General features: G+C 50.5%; 1 protein-coding gene across 1 annotated transcript; it reads left to right on the top strand.

Moving 5' to 3' along the window:
- Nucleotides 1–12,944: 12,944 nt before the first annotated feature.
- On the top strand, nt 12,945–17,733 carry LRATD2 (LRAT domain containing 2). The gene is made up of 3 exons (XM_004580724.2): nt 12,945–13,157; nt 13,668–14,867; nt 17,102–17,733. Exon 2 carries the CDS (start codon nt 13,764–13,766, stop codon nt 14,700–14,702), a length of 939 nt encoding a protein of 312 aa, XP_004580781.2. The 5' UTR covers nt 12,945–13,157; nt 13,668–13,763; the 3' UTR covers nt 14,703–14,867; nt 17,102–17,733.
- Nucleotides 17,734–18,528: the final 795 nt, after the last annotated feature.

Below are 18,528 nucleotides of genomic sequence, written 5' to 3' on the forward strand. Positions count from 1 at the left end.
TTCTACGCAATGTTGTATATTACATGCAGTATGTACACCGGAAATACGGAGCAAGGAGGACAGCAGCATACTAACTAATGAGATCTTATTAGCCAGCAAGGTTCTAGGTCAGAAGGTGGGCAGCCATAACAACTGCAGTACAAAATGGAATTAGCGGGCTTGGTGCGGTGGTCTAGCGGCTAAAGTCCTCGCCTTGACTGTGCCAGGATCCCATCAGGGTGCAGGGTCTAATCCTTGCAGTCCTGCTTCCCACCCAGCTCCCTGCTTGTGGCCTGGAAAGGCAGTTGAGGACAACCCAAAGCCTTGGGACCCTGTACCCGGATGGGAGACCTGGGCTCCTGGCTTCAACCTGGCTTAGCTCCAGCTGTTGTGGCTCACGTGGGGAGTAAACCATTGGACGGAAGATCTTCCTCTCTGTCTCTCCTCTTCTCTGTATATCTGACTTTGAAATAAATAAATAAATAAATAAATAAATAAATAAATAAATAAATAAATAAATGGAATTAGCCTGGATTCTTCTGACCACACACGCACACGTCATCCAGATGATAACATCTGTGGGTGTGCATATCATATACACACTGCACACAAGTATGGCCGCCTACTTCTGAACACAAACGTGGCTATACGTGTCTTTGGGGAACCATCTGTTCTCTCTCCCATCAGCCTGATCCTAGATTGGATTTCTAGCCTCTGGGCTGAATTGCTCTCCCAGACGCTGGTATTCAGGAGTGATTCTCTATTTGCTATCCTGATGCCCTAGTCTGTGAAGCATCATCTAACTTATTGGGGACTCACATTTTGCTCAAGCCTTGAAGTCCAGTTTTGCTGGCTGCACATCTCTGTTTATTCCCTTAGCCTCTTGACTGTGTGCACTTACAGCTTCCTTCCCTAATTTACACACTGCGAAAACAGGACCTAAGCATGGGCTCAGGAAGGTCCCCAAAGGAATACAGACAATAACAAATCCTGGAATCGCACTCAACTTCAGTGCGGGCAACGTGAAGCGGGGTGTGTCTCAAACACCAACACAAATCCTGTTCCTGAACTGTGTTTTCTTGTCTTATATTCCCCCCCCTCAAAAGAAAAGCAACTAGTTTTGTTGTTTATTTTTTGAAAGACTTGTTTATTTATGTATTTGAAAAGCAGAGTTCCGGAAGGAGAGAGACAGAAACACATCTTCCATCTATCTGCTTTTTCACTCTCTGCATGGCCACAGCAACCAGAGCTGGGCCAGGCTGGGGAGGCTGGGACTCGATCCAGCACTCACACAGGCTGCCTGTGTCACAGGCTGCGACTTAACCACCTGCGCCACAATGCTTGCCTTGTGTGAGCTAATTTCTAGAACCTCAGCTCCAAGTTCTGTAACGGAAGATAATAATATTGACATTTTAGAATAGTTTGGGTTACAAAAATGCATGCAATTAATACATTTTATTAGAAAATAATAATCTTCCAAATATTATGTTGCATGTTTGTGTTTCTCAAAGAGAGTCACCCTCAGAACTCCAGATTTTCTCCTTCATTCTGCAAGCATTTGCACACAGAGAGCCTACTCATACACAAAGGGTAGAAGGTGTGTGGATAATGCTTTGTCCCCTGCAGGTAGAAGTTGTGGGTGTCAGCTGTAAGCCAGTGCCAGGGCCACTGTGTGAGCTTCTTTCCATGCAGGTGCATTGAGAAACTGGGAGAAAACAGTATTTCCCTCCCTGACATTGACAATGTTACTGGCAGAGCTGGTCCAGAGTGGTTGTGATTGCAGGACCAAGGCCAAATGTGTGCAGCAACAAGAACATACATTTCCTGCTGTATTTCTGCAATTATGCTCAGGCATCCCACTGAGATGATGGACTTTGCCCCAGCAGCTCACCAGAGTTTTCTAAGTCCTAGGGCTAGTTCTACTGCCACTATCATTTCTGGAGCTTCCACACAGAGAGAAACACAAAATTCCCCTGTGCTGCACCCCGGCATGTCCCCTGAGCCTCTGTGTGACCTCTCAATGAAATCTCCAAGACCTAGGTCCCTGAGGATAAATCTTCAAGCCAGCAATTCAGCAATAGGGCTGGGAATCTGCAGATACGGGAGCTTGCATCACAATGTGAAATCTGTTTACCCTTATCAGAGCACACAAGAACAAATCGCCTGATCTTTGTTACAGATCCAGCCTCTGGTGTCTGTGGATAGGTTTCCCTGTAAATCTCCAGCAAACTCCACTTGGCTGACTGTTCACGTCTGCTGGATGTCCTGGCTACAAACTCCTGGCATAGTCATTCGCACTGGAGGGCACGCTGGTTTTCATGGGCAGAGGCATGACAAGAAAGGAAAGGGCAGCCAGAGTTCCAGCTGCATCGGAAACACGCTGTCCAGATGTGCGTCTGCCTTCCAGCAGAGCTGCAGGGATTCCACGGCCAGAAAGCCCCTGCAACCCAGGTGAGTCTCAGTCTGTTTAACCTGGGAAGCCAGAAGTTACTGCTCTTCAACATCTATTGTAGACTTTACCCCATTCAAATCAGTTAGTATCAAATAGATGATCCCAAGCCGGGTAAGAACTTGTTCAGGTTCATCAATAACGCCTCCTCATGCATTCCTCATTCCTCACCCCGATGACAACGCAGCCCTATGAAGCCTCTTTGACAAGGACATGAATGGTATTTGTGGCCTGACCTCCTTCAAAGGCTTCACCTTCTAACAGTGGGAATGAGGGAGACTCAGGTGGCACACACACCCTCCGATCAGAGCTGGTGAGGGTCCTGGTTTCTGTTGTTGTTCATCCAGTAGTTTACCTGTGTGGTGTTTTCTGAAGGTCCCATTTTCAGGGGGTTCTGTCTGCCTCACCCCATCATCACACGAAGACTGTCATTTCAGAAACCCCTCCAGTGAGTTCTGGTGATCACTGAGAGCTTTACCACTTTTTGACCCAGTCCCTCTGTTGCGGTTCATTTCCTCACCTGGGAATGCAGCCCACCACCACATGGAGAGCTGCATGTCTGCAAACTGCTTAGCTCAACATCTCCAACCATCCCCAGCAAGCAACAAACAATCGTTAAACACAGCTCAGGGAGGCAGGGCCTTCAAGAAATAAATTTGTACCCAGCATTCAATGACTGTATCAGCAAGTTTGGGAACAAGCTCCTGACACTTTGCTGGTTATAAGAAAGGCGAAAAGACTGCACTTCTCCCAACAAAATTAAACGTTCTCTTCAACTCGACAGTTAGAGTCCAATTGCTCACAGAAGTCTGTAACTGTGGTTAAATTTTAGTACTAAGCAATTGGCAGAATAACGCCCCAGGCACCTGCAGGATGCCTCATCCAGGAGCAAAGAATGCAACTATTTTCATTCCACTTCCCGAAACTCAGGTGCAAGAACCAACCCAGTTTAGCAAAACTTTCAACACCCAAAGCTGCAACCAGACCATTGCTATTTAGCTGGAGGTTTTACTGAATTTCCAGTTAAAGACAGATCTAGTTAATTACCCTCTTGTTCTTTTTCAAAGTCATTTGCATAATGACCTTGGAAGACAGGCCTGAGCTCTTGGGATTGGTGGACAATGGAGGAAAAGAGCTTAGGATGGCTTTGGTAATTGGTGATCTGACCCCAGACAACCTGAGCTGGAATCCACTGGGCCTGGGACATTTGTCTGGAAGAACAGGGACTCCTTTTGACCTTGCCAAGTGCGGAAAGCTCGCCACACGAGGCTGGCATTTGGGGCCTGCAGGGATATAGATGTAGTGATCCGGCACAGCACACTGAAATCCAATTTATTCATCTTGGTTGGCATGGTCCCAGAGCTCTGAAGACTCGGACCCTCCCAGCGTAATAAATTCATTTGCCAAGTTAGTCAGGGTCCATATGTTATCCCTCTGGTCCCCTTCCCCAACCACCACCACCACCCGTTTTTAACCTGAGCTGTCCTTTGGAAGACGGCTTTGCTTTCTCAATGGGCTTCTTCTTATTCAGTCTATGGGAATGGCTGGCTTCTACATAAACTGACACAGAATCTCAGGTGAGCTGCTGTGGCTGAAGCATCCCCTCTCCCCCGCCCTAGAAGAGGAGGGAGCAGGGGCAGAAACACCTGCTCAGTGGCTGTATTTTGCCTCATCACGAAGCTTGTCCTGTATCATTTGTGTTGTCAGTGGACAAAGTTGTATGCAATATGAAAGTAGCGTGTGCTAGAGCTCATGGTCAGACCTACCTGGGACTGACTAACTGAACATTTATCAGGGGAGGTGGCTCACAAGATCAGGGAGGCTGAGAGGTCCTGTGCCAGGGTGGCTTCCAGCTCAGTGCCCTGGAATGCCAGCAGAGTGGCTCTGTTTACCCTCGAAGTCTCAGAACCAGGAAAGCCACAGTGGCAGAATGCTCGACCTGAGGTTTTTCTGTTGCTCCAGTAAGTCTTGAAGTTTCAAGCCTAAGAGCCTATGGTATGGATCTCTGAGGTCAGGCAAAGAGGAGTATCCCAGCCACAGGGGAGAGAGGGAGGCGCGGGCAGGGACTGAGGAAAGCGGCTTTCTTTCTTTCTTTTTTTTTTCTTTCCTATCCAAACCCTTGCTAATCACAGGATCCCTACTGAGGGCAGATCTCGTTTCCTGCACAGACACATGGTTCCAGGCTCCTCTGGAAGCATGTCAACACACCCATCCAGAAGACATTCCCTGTTCTCTAGGAAAAGTTCCAGTGCCGTCAGGTGGATTCCCAGAACGAGCCATCAGACCTGGGGACCAGTGTCTCCAGCATTTCACGTTCAGCAGCTACTCTTTGACACAGATGCAGATGCAGCTAGCTCTGTAAGGCTGCACGGAGGTTAGGCAGGTCACTCCGTGTCTGCCACTCCATAAGCATGCTCCTGTCTCAGAGACAAATCCTCCTCTTTGGGCTCATAGATATGCACAGAATGGTACAGCCGCTGTAATACTGCAAGTGCAAAGTAAATATAGCTTTTATACTTGTACTTCTGACTCAGTCTCTAAATCCTTACCCTGGCATCCCCAACGATTTCTCATGCCTTTAAGACAAAAACCCAATTCAATGCCGTCATGAAAACACTATTTCAAAAATGCTTGCTGAACACCTACTAAGTGCCAGTCAGTGTGATAGGGTCATGAGCACCCAGGGGACAGGGATCAGATTTTGGTCCTCTTTGTATGGAATCTGAGTAGGGGCACAGAGGATTATTAGAAGTGCATCAGCAGGCTCAGACATACTGCAGCATGCTGTGGAGTGCATTCAGCCCTGGCCACAAAGGCAAATTCTCATGCTATAAAGCAAGAACTCCTCCTTTCCTTCACTGGAATCATTCATTGAACAGAATCGCAATTGAACTCTTCTGCAACCAACCTTAGCCCAATTCTTTCTTGGTATTCTTTCTGATCGTTCTTCTTAATAGATTCTTCTTATTTTTTCTTGTTTCTCCTCCTTGACCCACACTTTACTCTGTCCGCTTCCCCCAGAATCCACTTAACACCTACAATTTGTAAACCGGAGCTGATACTTGAAACTCAAAATCAGGTTTAGCAGGTGTGTGTTTCTTAACTGCCCCCTAGGATAAGAGTATTAGCCCCATTCAAAGCAGGATTCATTTCCTCCACATGTGTTTGCTAAGTGTTTATTGGTGCAGGATACAACATTGCACAATGAGGGTGCAAAGTCTGGGCTCCTGGAGAGACAGGAAATGAGTTAATGAGCAAACAAAATGAGCATAGTGAGAAGTATCCTGTAGGAAAGGAAGGCTAAAGAAGAGTGAGGTAGGTAGCTAGCTAGTTAGCAAAGGCTCTTTCAAAGACTTCAATGCAGGCATGAAGAATGTCAAGGACGTCACTTAGAGTAGGGTGAGAACGTTCCAGATCCAGGGAAGAGGCATGTCAAGGCTGGCAATAGCTTTGGGCTTGAGATGGACAGGAAACAAAGGACTGGCATGGCTTGAATAGAGTGGACAATTTGGAAAGTGGCAGAAATGAGGTTGGAAGGCTAATGAAGTCAGACTTATGAATGATTGACAGAGCATCAGAGAGAAACCTGCAGTGTGAAGACAAAGGAAGCTGGTCATGCTGGTTGGTGCCTGAGTCAGGTGGGTGGCCATGTTATCCTGTTTCCACACACTAGTGTGTCTGACTCACGACCTGTGGGGCACCAGCACTGTGCTTACATTTCTCCTACTCTAGTTTTCTTCTTTATAAAATGATAATGATTCTAACACCTGCCTCCAAGGTGAGGATTAGATGGATGATTGCACAGACAGCTCTTAAGAGTGATATGTATGTTAATACTTGGTTGTGAGGCTGAATGGAATGATTCATAAAAAATTGTTTCATTTCTTCACTCAGCCACCCTTTTAGGGAACTAAATGTGTGCCGGTAATGTTCCAGGAGCCGGGGTGGCTCAGGAAATGGAACAAGGACCCCTGACTTTGTGAGGCTCATGGTGTCACTTGGGGTGAGTACAAACAAAAGCTAAATAGTAAGTTATGCATGATACCCCAAAGCAATAATTGTGCAAAATGGTAGTGGAATTGCAAAGAGGAATTAGGAGCAGGCACGAGTGGACATTTGGAATTTGAACTAGGGTTGTCAAGGAGGGTTCATCAGAATTTTAACGCCTGAGTCAAAATCTGCAGGAGCGCAACACCAGCAGGCTATGTGAGGGGAAGTAGCGCAGACAAGGAACGGATCGTGCTGAGGCTCCGGCAGAGGCACGCCTATCACAGGCTGGAACAAAGACCATTGCCTGCAATTGTGAGTGGGGGATTCTTGAAGAGTAATGGGGATGCAGGCCAGAGAGGCCCTTCCTACACTACAGGCACTGGGATCCTTCTTCAAGGGATTCAGGAGCTGCTGGAGGCTTTCAAGCAGAGAGTAACAGGGCTTGGCTCCCAGTCTCACGAACTCCCTGGGGCTGCTGTGCTGTGAATAGCCTGGAGCAGGGTGAGTGATCCATAAGGATCCATTTTTAAAAGTGACATTTATCCTATCTATTTGGAAGTCGAAGTAATGGAAAGAGGAAGGAGTGGAAAGAAATCGATCTGTTTTTTGGTTCATTCTCCCAACAAGCTGTAACAGCCAGAGCTGGACCAGGCTGAAGCCAGTAGCTAGGAACTTAATCCCAGTCTCCCAGATGGGTGGCAGGTTTCCAAGGACTTGGATCATGCTTTGTTGTCTTCCAAGCACAGTAGCAGGGAGCCAATTGGAAGTGGAATAGCTAGGATTCGAACCAGCCTTGAGACAGGATGCTGGTATCACGGGTGGCGGTGGCTTAATCTGCATGCCGCAGTGCTAGCCTCGCCATTGTAATACTTTGGCCTTAGGTCTGGAACTGGTTCAAGGAAAGCCCACAGAAATTAACCAACCAAACTTTTCGAACCTTTTGTGGGTTTTGGTGTGTTTCAAGCTGTTCTGCCGAAAGCCATGTTGAAGTAATGCTGTCACACTCCCTCTGTCCAAGTTCTTTTTCCTGGAAGTACTCAGAATGTCCAAGGAAAGAAAAGGAGGTCAGGTTGGCTCTATCAAAGCATTTCTCATTATTGACAGCCCTGCCTTCTCTCTGCATAGCTCATCCTCCTCTTCCTGCACAAGGAGTGCAAAATAAGATTCTTAGAATTTAGATGAAAAAAAAATCCTACATTTGGATTTGCAGATATGCCAATATTTGGATTTGTAGAGCTGTAATTTAAGCCCGTCTCTCCCTTGGAACCGCCTGGTAAAATGCATCTTTCATGAGCTTTCTGCAGGAGCCCAGCTACTAGCTCAGACTCTTGAGCATAAATCAAATTCTGGTTCAACATCAACCATTCGATATCAGGGGCCTCCTAAAACAGCAGGCCTCTGAGAGGAGCAAGCCTCAGTGTCTGCACTCGGTGTACCCTCTGCCAGGAGAGGATTCCGATCTTCCTTGCTGGTGACTTGGCTACAGTATTTAATGCCCAGAGAGCTGGCAGCTTGAGAGGGCTTTGGCTTCCCATTCCTGTTGAGGGCCCCTCCTCATTAGCCTGACCCACCAGGCAGCCCAGCTCTAGCCCAGCCCACTTCAGGGAGCCTGCTCTGGTGATCTGAGCAAATCTTGGAGCGAGGCACAGAAAGGATGGCATTCTGTTGCCTCTGTGCTTTCCTCCTTCACCTGAAGGTCGAGGACAATTCTGCCAGGCTGTACAGCTCCTTAGCCAGGGTTTAAAGTCAAAGACAGGTGGCTGTGTGGGATAAGGGGAGCAGCTTTAAGCCAGCATCTCCGAGACAAAACACTCCTCACCTGCTGTGGGCACTCAATTTTATTATTATTATTATTATTATTATTTAACATTATAAGGATATTTTTTATTTATTTGAAAGACAGAGCTGCAGAGGAAGAGAGAGGGGGTGGGTGGGAGAGAGAGAGTGCTATTCTGCTTGCTGGTTCACTCCCCAAATGGCCGCAACAGCTGCGGACGAGGGGGAGGCCAAACCAAAGCCAGAACCTGGAACTCCATTTGGGTCTCCAATGGGCATGACAGGGGACCAAGTACTTGGACCATTTTCTGCTTTCCTAGGTGTCTTAGCAGGGAGCTGGGTTGGAAGTGGAGCGGCTAGAGTATGGACCGAAACTTATGTGGCATGCCAGCATCATGGAAAGCTTAATCAGCTGTGCCACATGCGATCTCCAGCCACGAAAACAAAGAGGAGCAAAGAAGGCCATAATGCTTGTTGCCTTTTTTGGTAGGATGAGTTTATGTGGCCGCTGCTATAGGCTTAACCTCACCCCAAAATGGGGAGTCTGAAAATGAGCCCTGCACTAAGACGGTTGATCGTTCTTGCTCCCCTGCGCCTCTCTGACCCATCCCAGTCACATCTCCAACTCCATCCCTGTGACAGTACAGTGACGGGAACAGGAGGGCACCAGGTACGGCTGCCAACTGTCACAGGTTGCCTAGGCCTGTGGCTTTCAGTGTTAAAACCAGAAGTCCTAAGCAACCCAGCTCAAGTAGGTCACTCAGATCTGCCAGTGTCCAGCTGAGCACATGCACAAAGGTGCTCATTTTTCATTAACTTTTTGAAGAGTTTTCATATGCAAAGATTAAAATAAGCTTATCTGTTAATCCACTCTCCAGGAACGCTTTGAGGAACGCTTTTATGTGCTGGTGCCTTGGCAGCTACTTAACACTGTGTGAGAAACAGACCTGGAGCCAGCTAGATTTGGTTTTGAATCCAGTGTCTTCCCTGGCAACAGCCAGTGCAGTACTGACTGTATTGGCCCTTCGCATTCTGATGTGGCAGGCACGCATAACAGCCCTGGCATGGAAGCTTAATTAGAAGCCTACAGTACCAGTTCATCCTTCATTCTCCAGAATAAAATCATGATCTGAGGGGCTGGCAAGGTGGTGTGACACACTAATCCTCTGCCCGCACTGCCAGCATCCAATATGGGCACTGGTTCATATCCCAGCTTCTCCACTTCCAATTCAGCTGTCTGCTTATGGCCTGAGAAAGCAGTGGAGGATGGCTCAAAGCCTTGGAACCTTGCAGCCACATGAGAGACCTTAAAGGAACTACTGGCTCCTGGCTTCAGATTGGCTCAGCTCCGGCTATTGTGATCACTGGGAGTGAACCAGAGGATGGAAGATCGCACTCTGCCTCTTCTCTCTGTAAATCTTCCTTTCAATTACAGATAAGGCGTTTAAATAAATCATCATCTAGCTCTTACATGTAAATCAAGAGTGATATGTTCAAAGCATTCAGGATTTATAAGGTGCCTTCATATGCAATGGCCCCTCTTTTCCATGCTGTTAATTAAGTGTGGTCCAAAAATATTAAGTAAAAACTTGCAGAAATAAATAGCTCCTAAGTTGTACATTGTGTGTCATTCTGAATCACTTGATGAAATCTTGCTCCATTGTTCTCTGTCCCAGCCAGGCCACGCACCATGCTTTGTCCAGCGTGTCTGAGCTGTGTATACTACCTGCCTCTTGGTCAGCAGCAGTCTTGGTTAACAGATCAGTTATACAGTTAAGTACTATCTGAGGTTTCAGGTGTCTCCTGTGCGGCTTGAGACTTATTCTGTGATGATAAAGTGAGGAAGCCACTGTACACAGGCTCATGGACGTGACCAACACTGAAGCAAGTGGGAGCCTCTCTTTGGAGATAGGGAACTGAGGACCTGGGTGGAGAGCAGACATCCTGACAGTTGTGCCATTGGTGAATACCACTCCAGGGCAGGTCGTCCGGCTCCTTTCTGCCAGCAGTCACCTCCTAACGTCACAACACTCCTACAGCCACTAGCAGCTGCAGGGCAATCCAGGAGTTTCCCAAGGTAAAGGAGGTAAGGAGAAACTTGTTTACCAGCCGACACTCAGCTGCTCCTGAGATAAACTCAGCCAGCTAGGGAACGGCCAGAGTTCAGGATTCCCCCATCGGATCATTTGCCTGCCCTCTTGGACCCCTTTGTGCAGTCTTGGAGAGAACCATTCCCCTTAGACTCAGATGTCTGACACCTGCAGAGTCAGGGCTGATGCCCTGTCAGGTAGAAACGACAATTCTCAATTGTTCACCACTGATTTAGACAGGAATACCGTGAGAGTGACTAACTGGTATGCAACACAACTTCTTTTTATTGAGTGCCTCTTCCAAAGTATGTGCGATGTGACACTTGGACCTCTCCTGGGGAGATGCACCTATACTAACCGAGAATTCAAACCCAACCAGCAGAGTTCTCTGTTGAGCAGCTTCTTTGGGGAAAGATGTTTTCTAAGGCTTCCTCCTTGCCAGGAACCTGTGTGAGGGTCTGGAGTTATCTATCAAGTGAAGGAGAAAATCCGAATTTTTGTGACTTCTCAACTTTTCAAACCGTTGAAAACTATCGCAAGTGTACTAAATAGTTATTAGAGACGAGCAAAGCCTGTCTGAGAATGTTTGTGTAACCTCTGACCGAGTGATCAGATGGAGACAGAGATTGATAAGGTCATTTGTGCAAGAACTTGCAGCACACTCCCTCAGCCATGCACTCACTCACTGCAGGCAGTGCTTGCTTCATCTTGGGTCGAAGATGCAATAAGCATGTATTGAGCACCTGCCAAGGCCTATGGAGGACTCAGCACTTGTTCCCTCTGAGACTCTGTAGTGGGGGAGGAATGTTGTTCAGCCACTATTGTGCGCCTGAATAGAGCCTCCAGACAGATGCAATAGATAATTCATTGTGGGAGATGCTAGATAACTAAGTGCTGTTTCCTCACCTATCAGACCTTTGACTCAGAATGCTGGTAGCAAACTGTTACACTATTGTATCCTTGCTTGGATTTGCCACCCCTCCCCCCCCATCAAGCCATTCGGTACCTCTCAGGGACAAAGGTCCCTGCCACACCACCACAAGCTGGCCAGTCCTTGTCCCTCTGAGCCGGATTCTCCCTTTCATGGTATCTGTGTGAGCTCCCTTCAGGTAACAGCAGCTTCAGACCAGGTGTTATGGAACGATTCTGGGCTGTTGACCTGGTCAATGGGCTGCAGGCCAGTCTGAAGGCTTTAAATTGTACCAGCATAGCATACTGGTGCTGGAATCTTTTACACTGTGATCCAGGACTTGCTGAAGAACCACCTTCCATCACTGTGTGACAAAGTTGACTCTCTGGGCTTAAAAGCACAGGCGTAGATTTACGATTAGCGGCCTCTGCACATCATGGCACCGTTAGCGAGTTCCTGTTTCCACTGGTTAGTACACAATGAATAAATAATAATGTCACCCGGAACAATGTAGCCAAATGAAACAGTGATGGAAAACCACATGCAGGTCTTGGGTTGCATGGTTCATCAGTGAGTGCTTGAGCTCCCTGAATGGAGTCCCACCCTCCACCTGCACACAACTCCACGTGAAAAGATGTGCAAACACTTTGGGAACCTACAGTGCACGTGTGTATGGGGAAGGTGTGTTTGTATGGGGGAGGATGTCCTCTCCCACACCACCAGCAAAGAAACCCATCTTGGGGCTTGCGCTCATTTGTTTCAAATTTAAGGACCACTCAGCAATCCCTCCAACCCTGACTCCCAAGCGAAGCAGCCCTAACTGCTTACTTTTTTCTTTTTGCAGCCAGACCAACGGGTGAGTCTGGAAACCACGGAGCTTATGAAATTAACTGTGTACTAACTTCCACAACACAGCGTCGCTGTTGGGCGCCAGCCGGGCTCCAAGTCTTGGTTCTGTTCTGGCCCATTTTCCTTCCTGTGCATTTTTTTTTGTCCTATGCCAAATGTCCCTGCTCTTTATTCTGCAAATACATCTCAGCTGAAGTACTTTTAAACTATCCTGGCAAAGAAGCCCTTCCCAGGACCTTTAGGGCAAGGCATGCAGTTTATGAAAACAAACAAACAAAACAAAAGCTGAAGAAGGAAAAGTCCCTGAAGACGGTTGTTCCTGTTCCAGGTACTTTGATTAAAAGGGAAGAGGCACAAAACACCAAACTTTCCTTCTTATCTCTACGGTGGCAGGTGGCGATCACGTCTAACTTTTCCCAGCTACAGCTCAAAGACTTAAAAAAAAAAAAAAAAACCCAAACCACGCTAGCGGGAGCTCGGCGGCTGAAGCAGAAGACCAGCCCCGCCGCCAGCAGCCAGCAGGGTGATTATTTATTTACCAGCGGGATTTAAACCCGCTCGGGCGGGGGGCGTGGGCCGGGCGGAGCCCCGCGTCCCGCGTGGGCGGCGCAGGGGCGGGGAGCCCCGCGTCCGGGCGCCGAGCGGGGGAAGACCCGAGCCGGGGGAGCGGGCGCCTGTCTCTTTAAGCGCCACGGGCTGCGCTCCCGCCCGGCAGCCGGATCTACAATCCCTGTCCCTCCCGCTCCGGCGGTTGCGGCTCGCCGGCCGTGGAAGCCGAGCTGCGCGCTCCTGCCCCGGCTGCTGCTCGCGCCACACCTCCCCTGGGAGCCGGCTAGGGCGGCCGACGGGGAGCCGCAGCCCCGGGAGGAGGGGGGGGAGGTGTGAGCAGAAATTGCCCCCCCATCCACCTTCCAAGTCTCGGGGCGCCGCGCCGCCGCCGCGGGGTGAGACATGCGTCTCTACCCCCTGGCCAGCCTCCTCGCTGCCGCCCGCGCCGGGAGAAGAGGGCCCGCGGGGCCCGCGGCTGCAAACTCGCCCTAGAAGTGCGTGGGTGCGGCGGGGACCCCTCCCCGGGGCCCGCGGCCGCCACCTCGCCGCGGCTGAGTTGGCACAGGTAACCCGAGCCTGAGGACGGGCTCGCGGGGGAGGGGCCGCAGGTGCACCCGGGCTGGTGGCGCCTCTGCTGGGACCGCGCCGCGGGGGTCTCGCTCCCCATCCCCACCCCCGGGCGTGGAGGCTTCGTGGGCACGTCTCGTGGGCGAGTCGGGGTCCGGCGGTGAGGGTGGGGGAGTTAGGAGAGGGGGCCTCCGAGCAAAGTTTCTCTTGGCGTCTTTGCTGCCAGGTCTTGGCAGGTAGGGCGCGGGCGGAAGCCCTAGGAGCTGCTGATGCAATTTTTTTTGCCCGAGGGCCAGGCTGGGAGCGAGGTTGCCCTGGAGTTGCCAGGGCTCTTGTGCCCGTGACCTGAGAGATGGGGCCGCGAGGGGAGGTTTGCTAGCCCGTCTCCCCCTCACATGGCCCCAGGTGCTGGGCCTCGAGCCGCTTTATTTTCCTCTCCTCTACGGAACTGGACGCCCTTCCCAAGGAGGGGCTGCCACAGGGCTCCGTTGTCTTCCTCTCCCAACAGGTGGCCTCACGCCCTATCCTGCGACCTGCGCCAATGAGCCCGGTGGCGGTTTCGCTTTCTCCCCCCACGGCGGTGTGAACGAGCGTCCGCAGCGTGATGGGCAACCACGTGGAGAAACTGACCCACCTAAGTTACAAGGAAGTTCCCACGGCCGACCCCACTGGCGTGGACCGAGACGACGGGCCCCGCATCGGGGTCTCCTACATCTTTTCCAATGACGACGAAGACGTGGAGCCGCAGCCCCCGCCCCAGGGCCCTGATGGCGGCGGCGGGCTGCCGGATGGCGGGGACGGGCCGCCGCTGCCCCCGCCGCAGCCCTACGACCCGCGGCTGCACGAAGTGGAGTGTTCCGTATTCTACCGCGACGAATGCATCTACCAGAAGAGCTTCGCGCCGGGCTCGGCGGCGCTGAGCACCTACACGCCGGAAAACCTGCTCAACAAGTGCAGTCCTGGCGACCTGGTGGAGTTCGTGTCGCAGGCGCAGTACCCACACTGGGCGGTGTACGTCGGCAACTTCCAGGTAGTGCACCTGCACCGGCTGGAGGTGAGCAACAGCTTCCTGACCGACGCCAGCCAGGGCCGTCGCGGCCGCGTGGTCAACGATCTCTACCGCTACAAGCCGCTGAGCCCCAGCGCCGTGGTGCGCAACGCGCTGGCGCACGTGGGCGCCAAGGAGCGCGAGCTGAGCTGGCGCAACTCGGAGAGCTTTGCCGCCTGGTGCCGCTATGGCAAGCGCGAGTTCAAGATCGGCGGCGAACTGCGCATCGGCAAGCAGCCTTACCGGTTGCAGATTCAGCTCTCGGCGCAGCGCAGCCACACGCTGGAGTTCCAGAGCCTGGAGGACCTCATCATGGAGAAGCGGCGCAACGACCAGATCGGGCGTGCGGCGGTGCTGCAGGAACTCGCCATGCACCTGCACCCATCCGAGCCGGAGGAGGGCGACAGCGATGCCACGCGGACTACGCCGCCGCCTCCCGAGCGCCCCCACGCCCTTGGCCGGGAGGAGGAGGACCGAGAGGCCGTGGCTCACTGACCCCACGAGCTGAGCTCTGAGCTGCAAAAGGGAGCTGTTTGCAGCCGCCGCAGTCCCCTCCCTCCCTCCTTCTCTCCTAGACACCCGCCGGGTCCCAGCCGGACTCCTGGGCCCTTTGGTGGAGAGTTGGTGAGATGGGAGGAGAGGAGGGGACGGAGGGAGCAGGTAGGAGAACTGGCTGGGGGCGTTTTCTTCTTCTCCAATGATTGTCTTTCCAAGAAGGGGCAAACTCAGTTTGCCTGGCACTGCATCCCTGCTGGATCTGGGTTCCACATATGCCTTTTCTGTGCTCGAATGAGGGGTGTGGGTGTCCCGGAAAGTTCTGAGTAGAAATGCCGAGCCAGCTGCAGGAGGCCCCTGCAAGCGGGCCCACAGAGCTGCTGTCTCCTGGCTCCCGCTGAGCTGTGTGTGGCAGGAAGGATTTATTCTATTTTACGGGATTCCTAGGGTGCAGGCTGCCTAAACCGCCACAGGGTCTGAGAGCAGCAAACCCAAACCAAGCAGCCCCCTCCCCTATGGGTAACAGCGAGTTGAACAAACGGGGTTTGCCAAGACTTTGCTCCCTCCCCTCCAGCTGAACCCCTGAGTAATTTGTCTTCCAGAGCTGACTCTCGGCTGTGTGGCCTGCTGAGTTCAGCTGCACCCCGCCCCCTCCCAGGTTACAAGTAAATCATTGTCAAGGGCCAGCCGGGGGAAGGATTCAATTAAGGTTCTGTTCTGCTGCCTTTGTTTTCCACCTGCTGTTGTCGCCACTTATAGCTGCGTTATTTGTTATCAAAGGAGGGAATAGCCCTTTGTGTGTCTGATCTAATTAAACCTGCTTGGCTGTGTTCGTCTGCCTGCAGGTCACAGATGGGGTTGGCTTGTGCAATCTCGTAAAATATCCACCAGGGACCCAGCCAGGCAGGGCTCCCCAGGCAGGAAGCAGTTAATCTTGCCTATTGCCTCTGTGGAGGCAGAGCCAGCCTTGTAAAAACAAGGCATCGAGGGTATCCTGTGATATATATATACCCTCTCACTGATCCATCTCATTTTTGTTCTGTTGGTAAAATCTTAGAACTGAGACGAGCTGCAATGGTAAGGCAAGCCTTTTGCTAGCTGCTTGGAGGACACCTCCTTTGGAGCTCTTTCTTAAAGAAAGAGATGATGTTAATCACAGTTGCCACCCTAGGTCGTCAGCACCAAATCTGGCAGTTCTGTAGCAGGCTGGTGACCCAGGGAGCGGTGTGCTTTAGTGTGGTGCGAGGCTTTGCACACTTGCTGGCTGCCTGCTGCCCCTTGGACTCCTGTGGGCCCTCTAGTGGCTGCAGAGTGCCTCTGCTGCACATTTGCCCGTGTCCTCAGAACCTAAGGTTGAAACTTTTTTTTTTCTTTCTCCGGAGTTCTTATATGACCCAATTTTCAGCAGCTGGGATAGAATCATAAAAGAATGGTTCGCACCTGAGGCCACCCTAGGCTTGCTCCCTGGCGATCTTTAAATCAAGGCAACACACCTTAAAGCGTTTTCTAACATTAGTTTCTCAGGGAAGTTCAGGCTGGGATTCCCTTTAAAAGCCTACAGCAATGGTCCATGGTAGCGACTCCCCCAAGAGCCTTCCACCACAAAGGCATTAGCTGTGCTTCCACAGGGCTTCCTCCCCCTCCCCAGCACTCCCGTGGCTTGGGTAGCTTTGTGTGGGAAGGTGCAGGACACTCAGTTCTTGTCCAACCTGCAGCCCTGTGTAAATGTTTCAGACTCATGGCTTTGTATTCCCTGGGTCATGGGAGAGCCGGGCATGCTCTGTGCGTGAAGACATTCAGGGTAGCTGGTGGACCCAGGTTTGTGGGTTTTCCTTCAGGATTCACGTGGTTGGGGAGTGCTGACCACTGTGCGGAAGTTGTGTGGGCTTGGGCTCCCTCACCAGGTTCTGTCCCCAAGTGGAAAGTGTGTTGCGGTTGGCGTAGACAGTGGCGCTGAGCAGTGGCGTCGTGGTTAGCCACTGGCTGCTGTTTCCCGGGCCCTTTCTCCCGGTAGGAGGTGCTGCTGTGCAATCCAGCCCCGCCATCTACCTCTGCACGGTAGAGGGTTTTGACACCAAGGCTTGAAAGAATGAACTAGACAAGAAGGACCCAGGCTGGACCCTGCTTTGCTGTGTAATGTTAGCATTTCTACAGGCTGCCTGAGACAGGAGCTGCCTAGTGCTTAGGCATGGAAGATCCCCTGCATGCTGAGTTTCCTTAGGGGTAGAAGGTGCCAGGCGAGGCGGTGGGCACCCATCAGGGCTCCACGGAGGGTCATCGTGGCCACTCTTGCTGTTTTCCTTAGGATGCCCATGGGATGAGTAAGTGATTCCTCCCTCCCCTGCCCTGGCACTTGAGGAAAAAAATAAATATATTTCATAATTTCTGTTTCTCCTTAGGAAGAAGACTTTAGAGCTGTTTTGTACTGGGAATTAGGGATGCTCTTTGAAGGAAACAAGCATCGATCCCATGCCCTCAGAAGCAGGCCCGCGCCCAGCACGTATGCCAAGTGCAAGCAGACAGATTCTATTTTCTTACCTGAGCAGATATTTTATTGAGACCGCATCTGTGGGTCAGAGGAGCCTCCAACTTCCGCTCAGCGACTTTTATATTGAAGGAGCTCAACACTTTTGTAGCTTTTATTCCGTACTTGATTTAAAGTGACTTTGTAGCACTAAAATGCTTAGCAGAAGACTTGACTTGAGACTTTGAGGGATATTTTTAGCTTTTATGAAAAATGTCACCTCTGTGGTTGAACCCTCACATCTCTGGTGTTCCTGGTCCGAGTAGCACTGTCGTACCACGCCCAACCACATGGAAACATATTTTTGGAAGCAAAACTTTAATTTTATATAACATATACTATGGAGAGCTAAGAAAATTTAAAGAATACTTATTTTCTATGTTCTTTTGTTGTTCGTAACAAAATGGAATCCACTCTGTTGAAGACTATACTATGTACTTGTCTAACCATTTTTTATTGATTAGAATAAAATCTAGCGTGATCAGACATCAAATGGATTTTCTTGAAGTCACATGCTATTTGTGATTTTTTTTTTAAATATTTTATTATTATTGGAAAGCCGGATATACAGAGAGGAGGAGAGACAGAGAGGAAGATCTTCCATCCGATGTTTCACTCCCCAAGTGAGCCGCAATGGGCCGGTGCGCGCAGATCCGAAGCCGGGAACCAGGAACCTCTTCTGGGTCTCCCACGCGGGTGCAGGGTCCCAAAGCTTTGGGCTGTCCTCAACTGCTTTCCCAGGCCACAAGCAGGGAGCTGGATGGGAAGTGGAGCTGCCGGGATTAGAACCGGCGCCCATATGGGATCCCGGGGCTTTCAAGACGAGGACTTTAGCCGTCAGGCCATGCTGCCGGGCCCGTGATTTATTTTTTTTTAAAATCAGGGTAAGTATAGGCTTGACTGGGTCATCCAGCTTTTCATTCTGTAGATTTGTTCTTGACTGTAATGCTTCTGCATCATGGGTAATTACATCGGCCAAGAGGATGAATTCCACCAGTGGTTCATTTCCCAATGAACTGTATAAACTTTATTTTTATGGAAGGTTGTGTGCAAAGTCAGGTGTCATGTTCTTCCAGCACTTCTTGAGAAGGAAGCTGCGATTTGAAATCGTATAATTTCCTTCAAAATGAAGGGCAGTACTCACTTAAATAAAAGATTGATGATATCTTTTAAGCCATTTCCTCTTCGCTATGTCTTATTAAAGTAAAACTTGTCTAGTCCTTTTGAGAAACAATATAAGGGTTTCCAATAAACCAGCTATTAGAATTTGCTGCATTTTGTATTTTTTCCTCGCTTGCATAC

This window comes from Ochotona princeps, chromosome 9, assembly GCF_030435755.1.
Source record: "Ochotona princeps isolate mOchPri1 chromosome 9, mOchPri1.hap1, whole genome shotgun sequence".
Lineage (NCBI taxonomy): Eukaryota > Metazoa > Chordata > Mammalia > Lagomorpha > Ochotonidae > Ochotona > Ochotona princeps.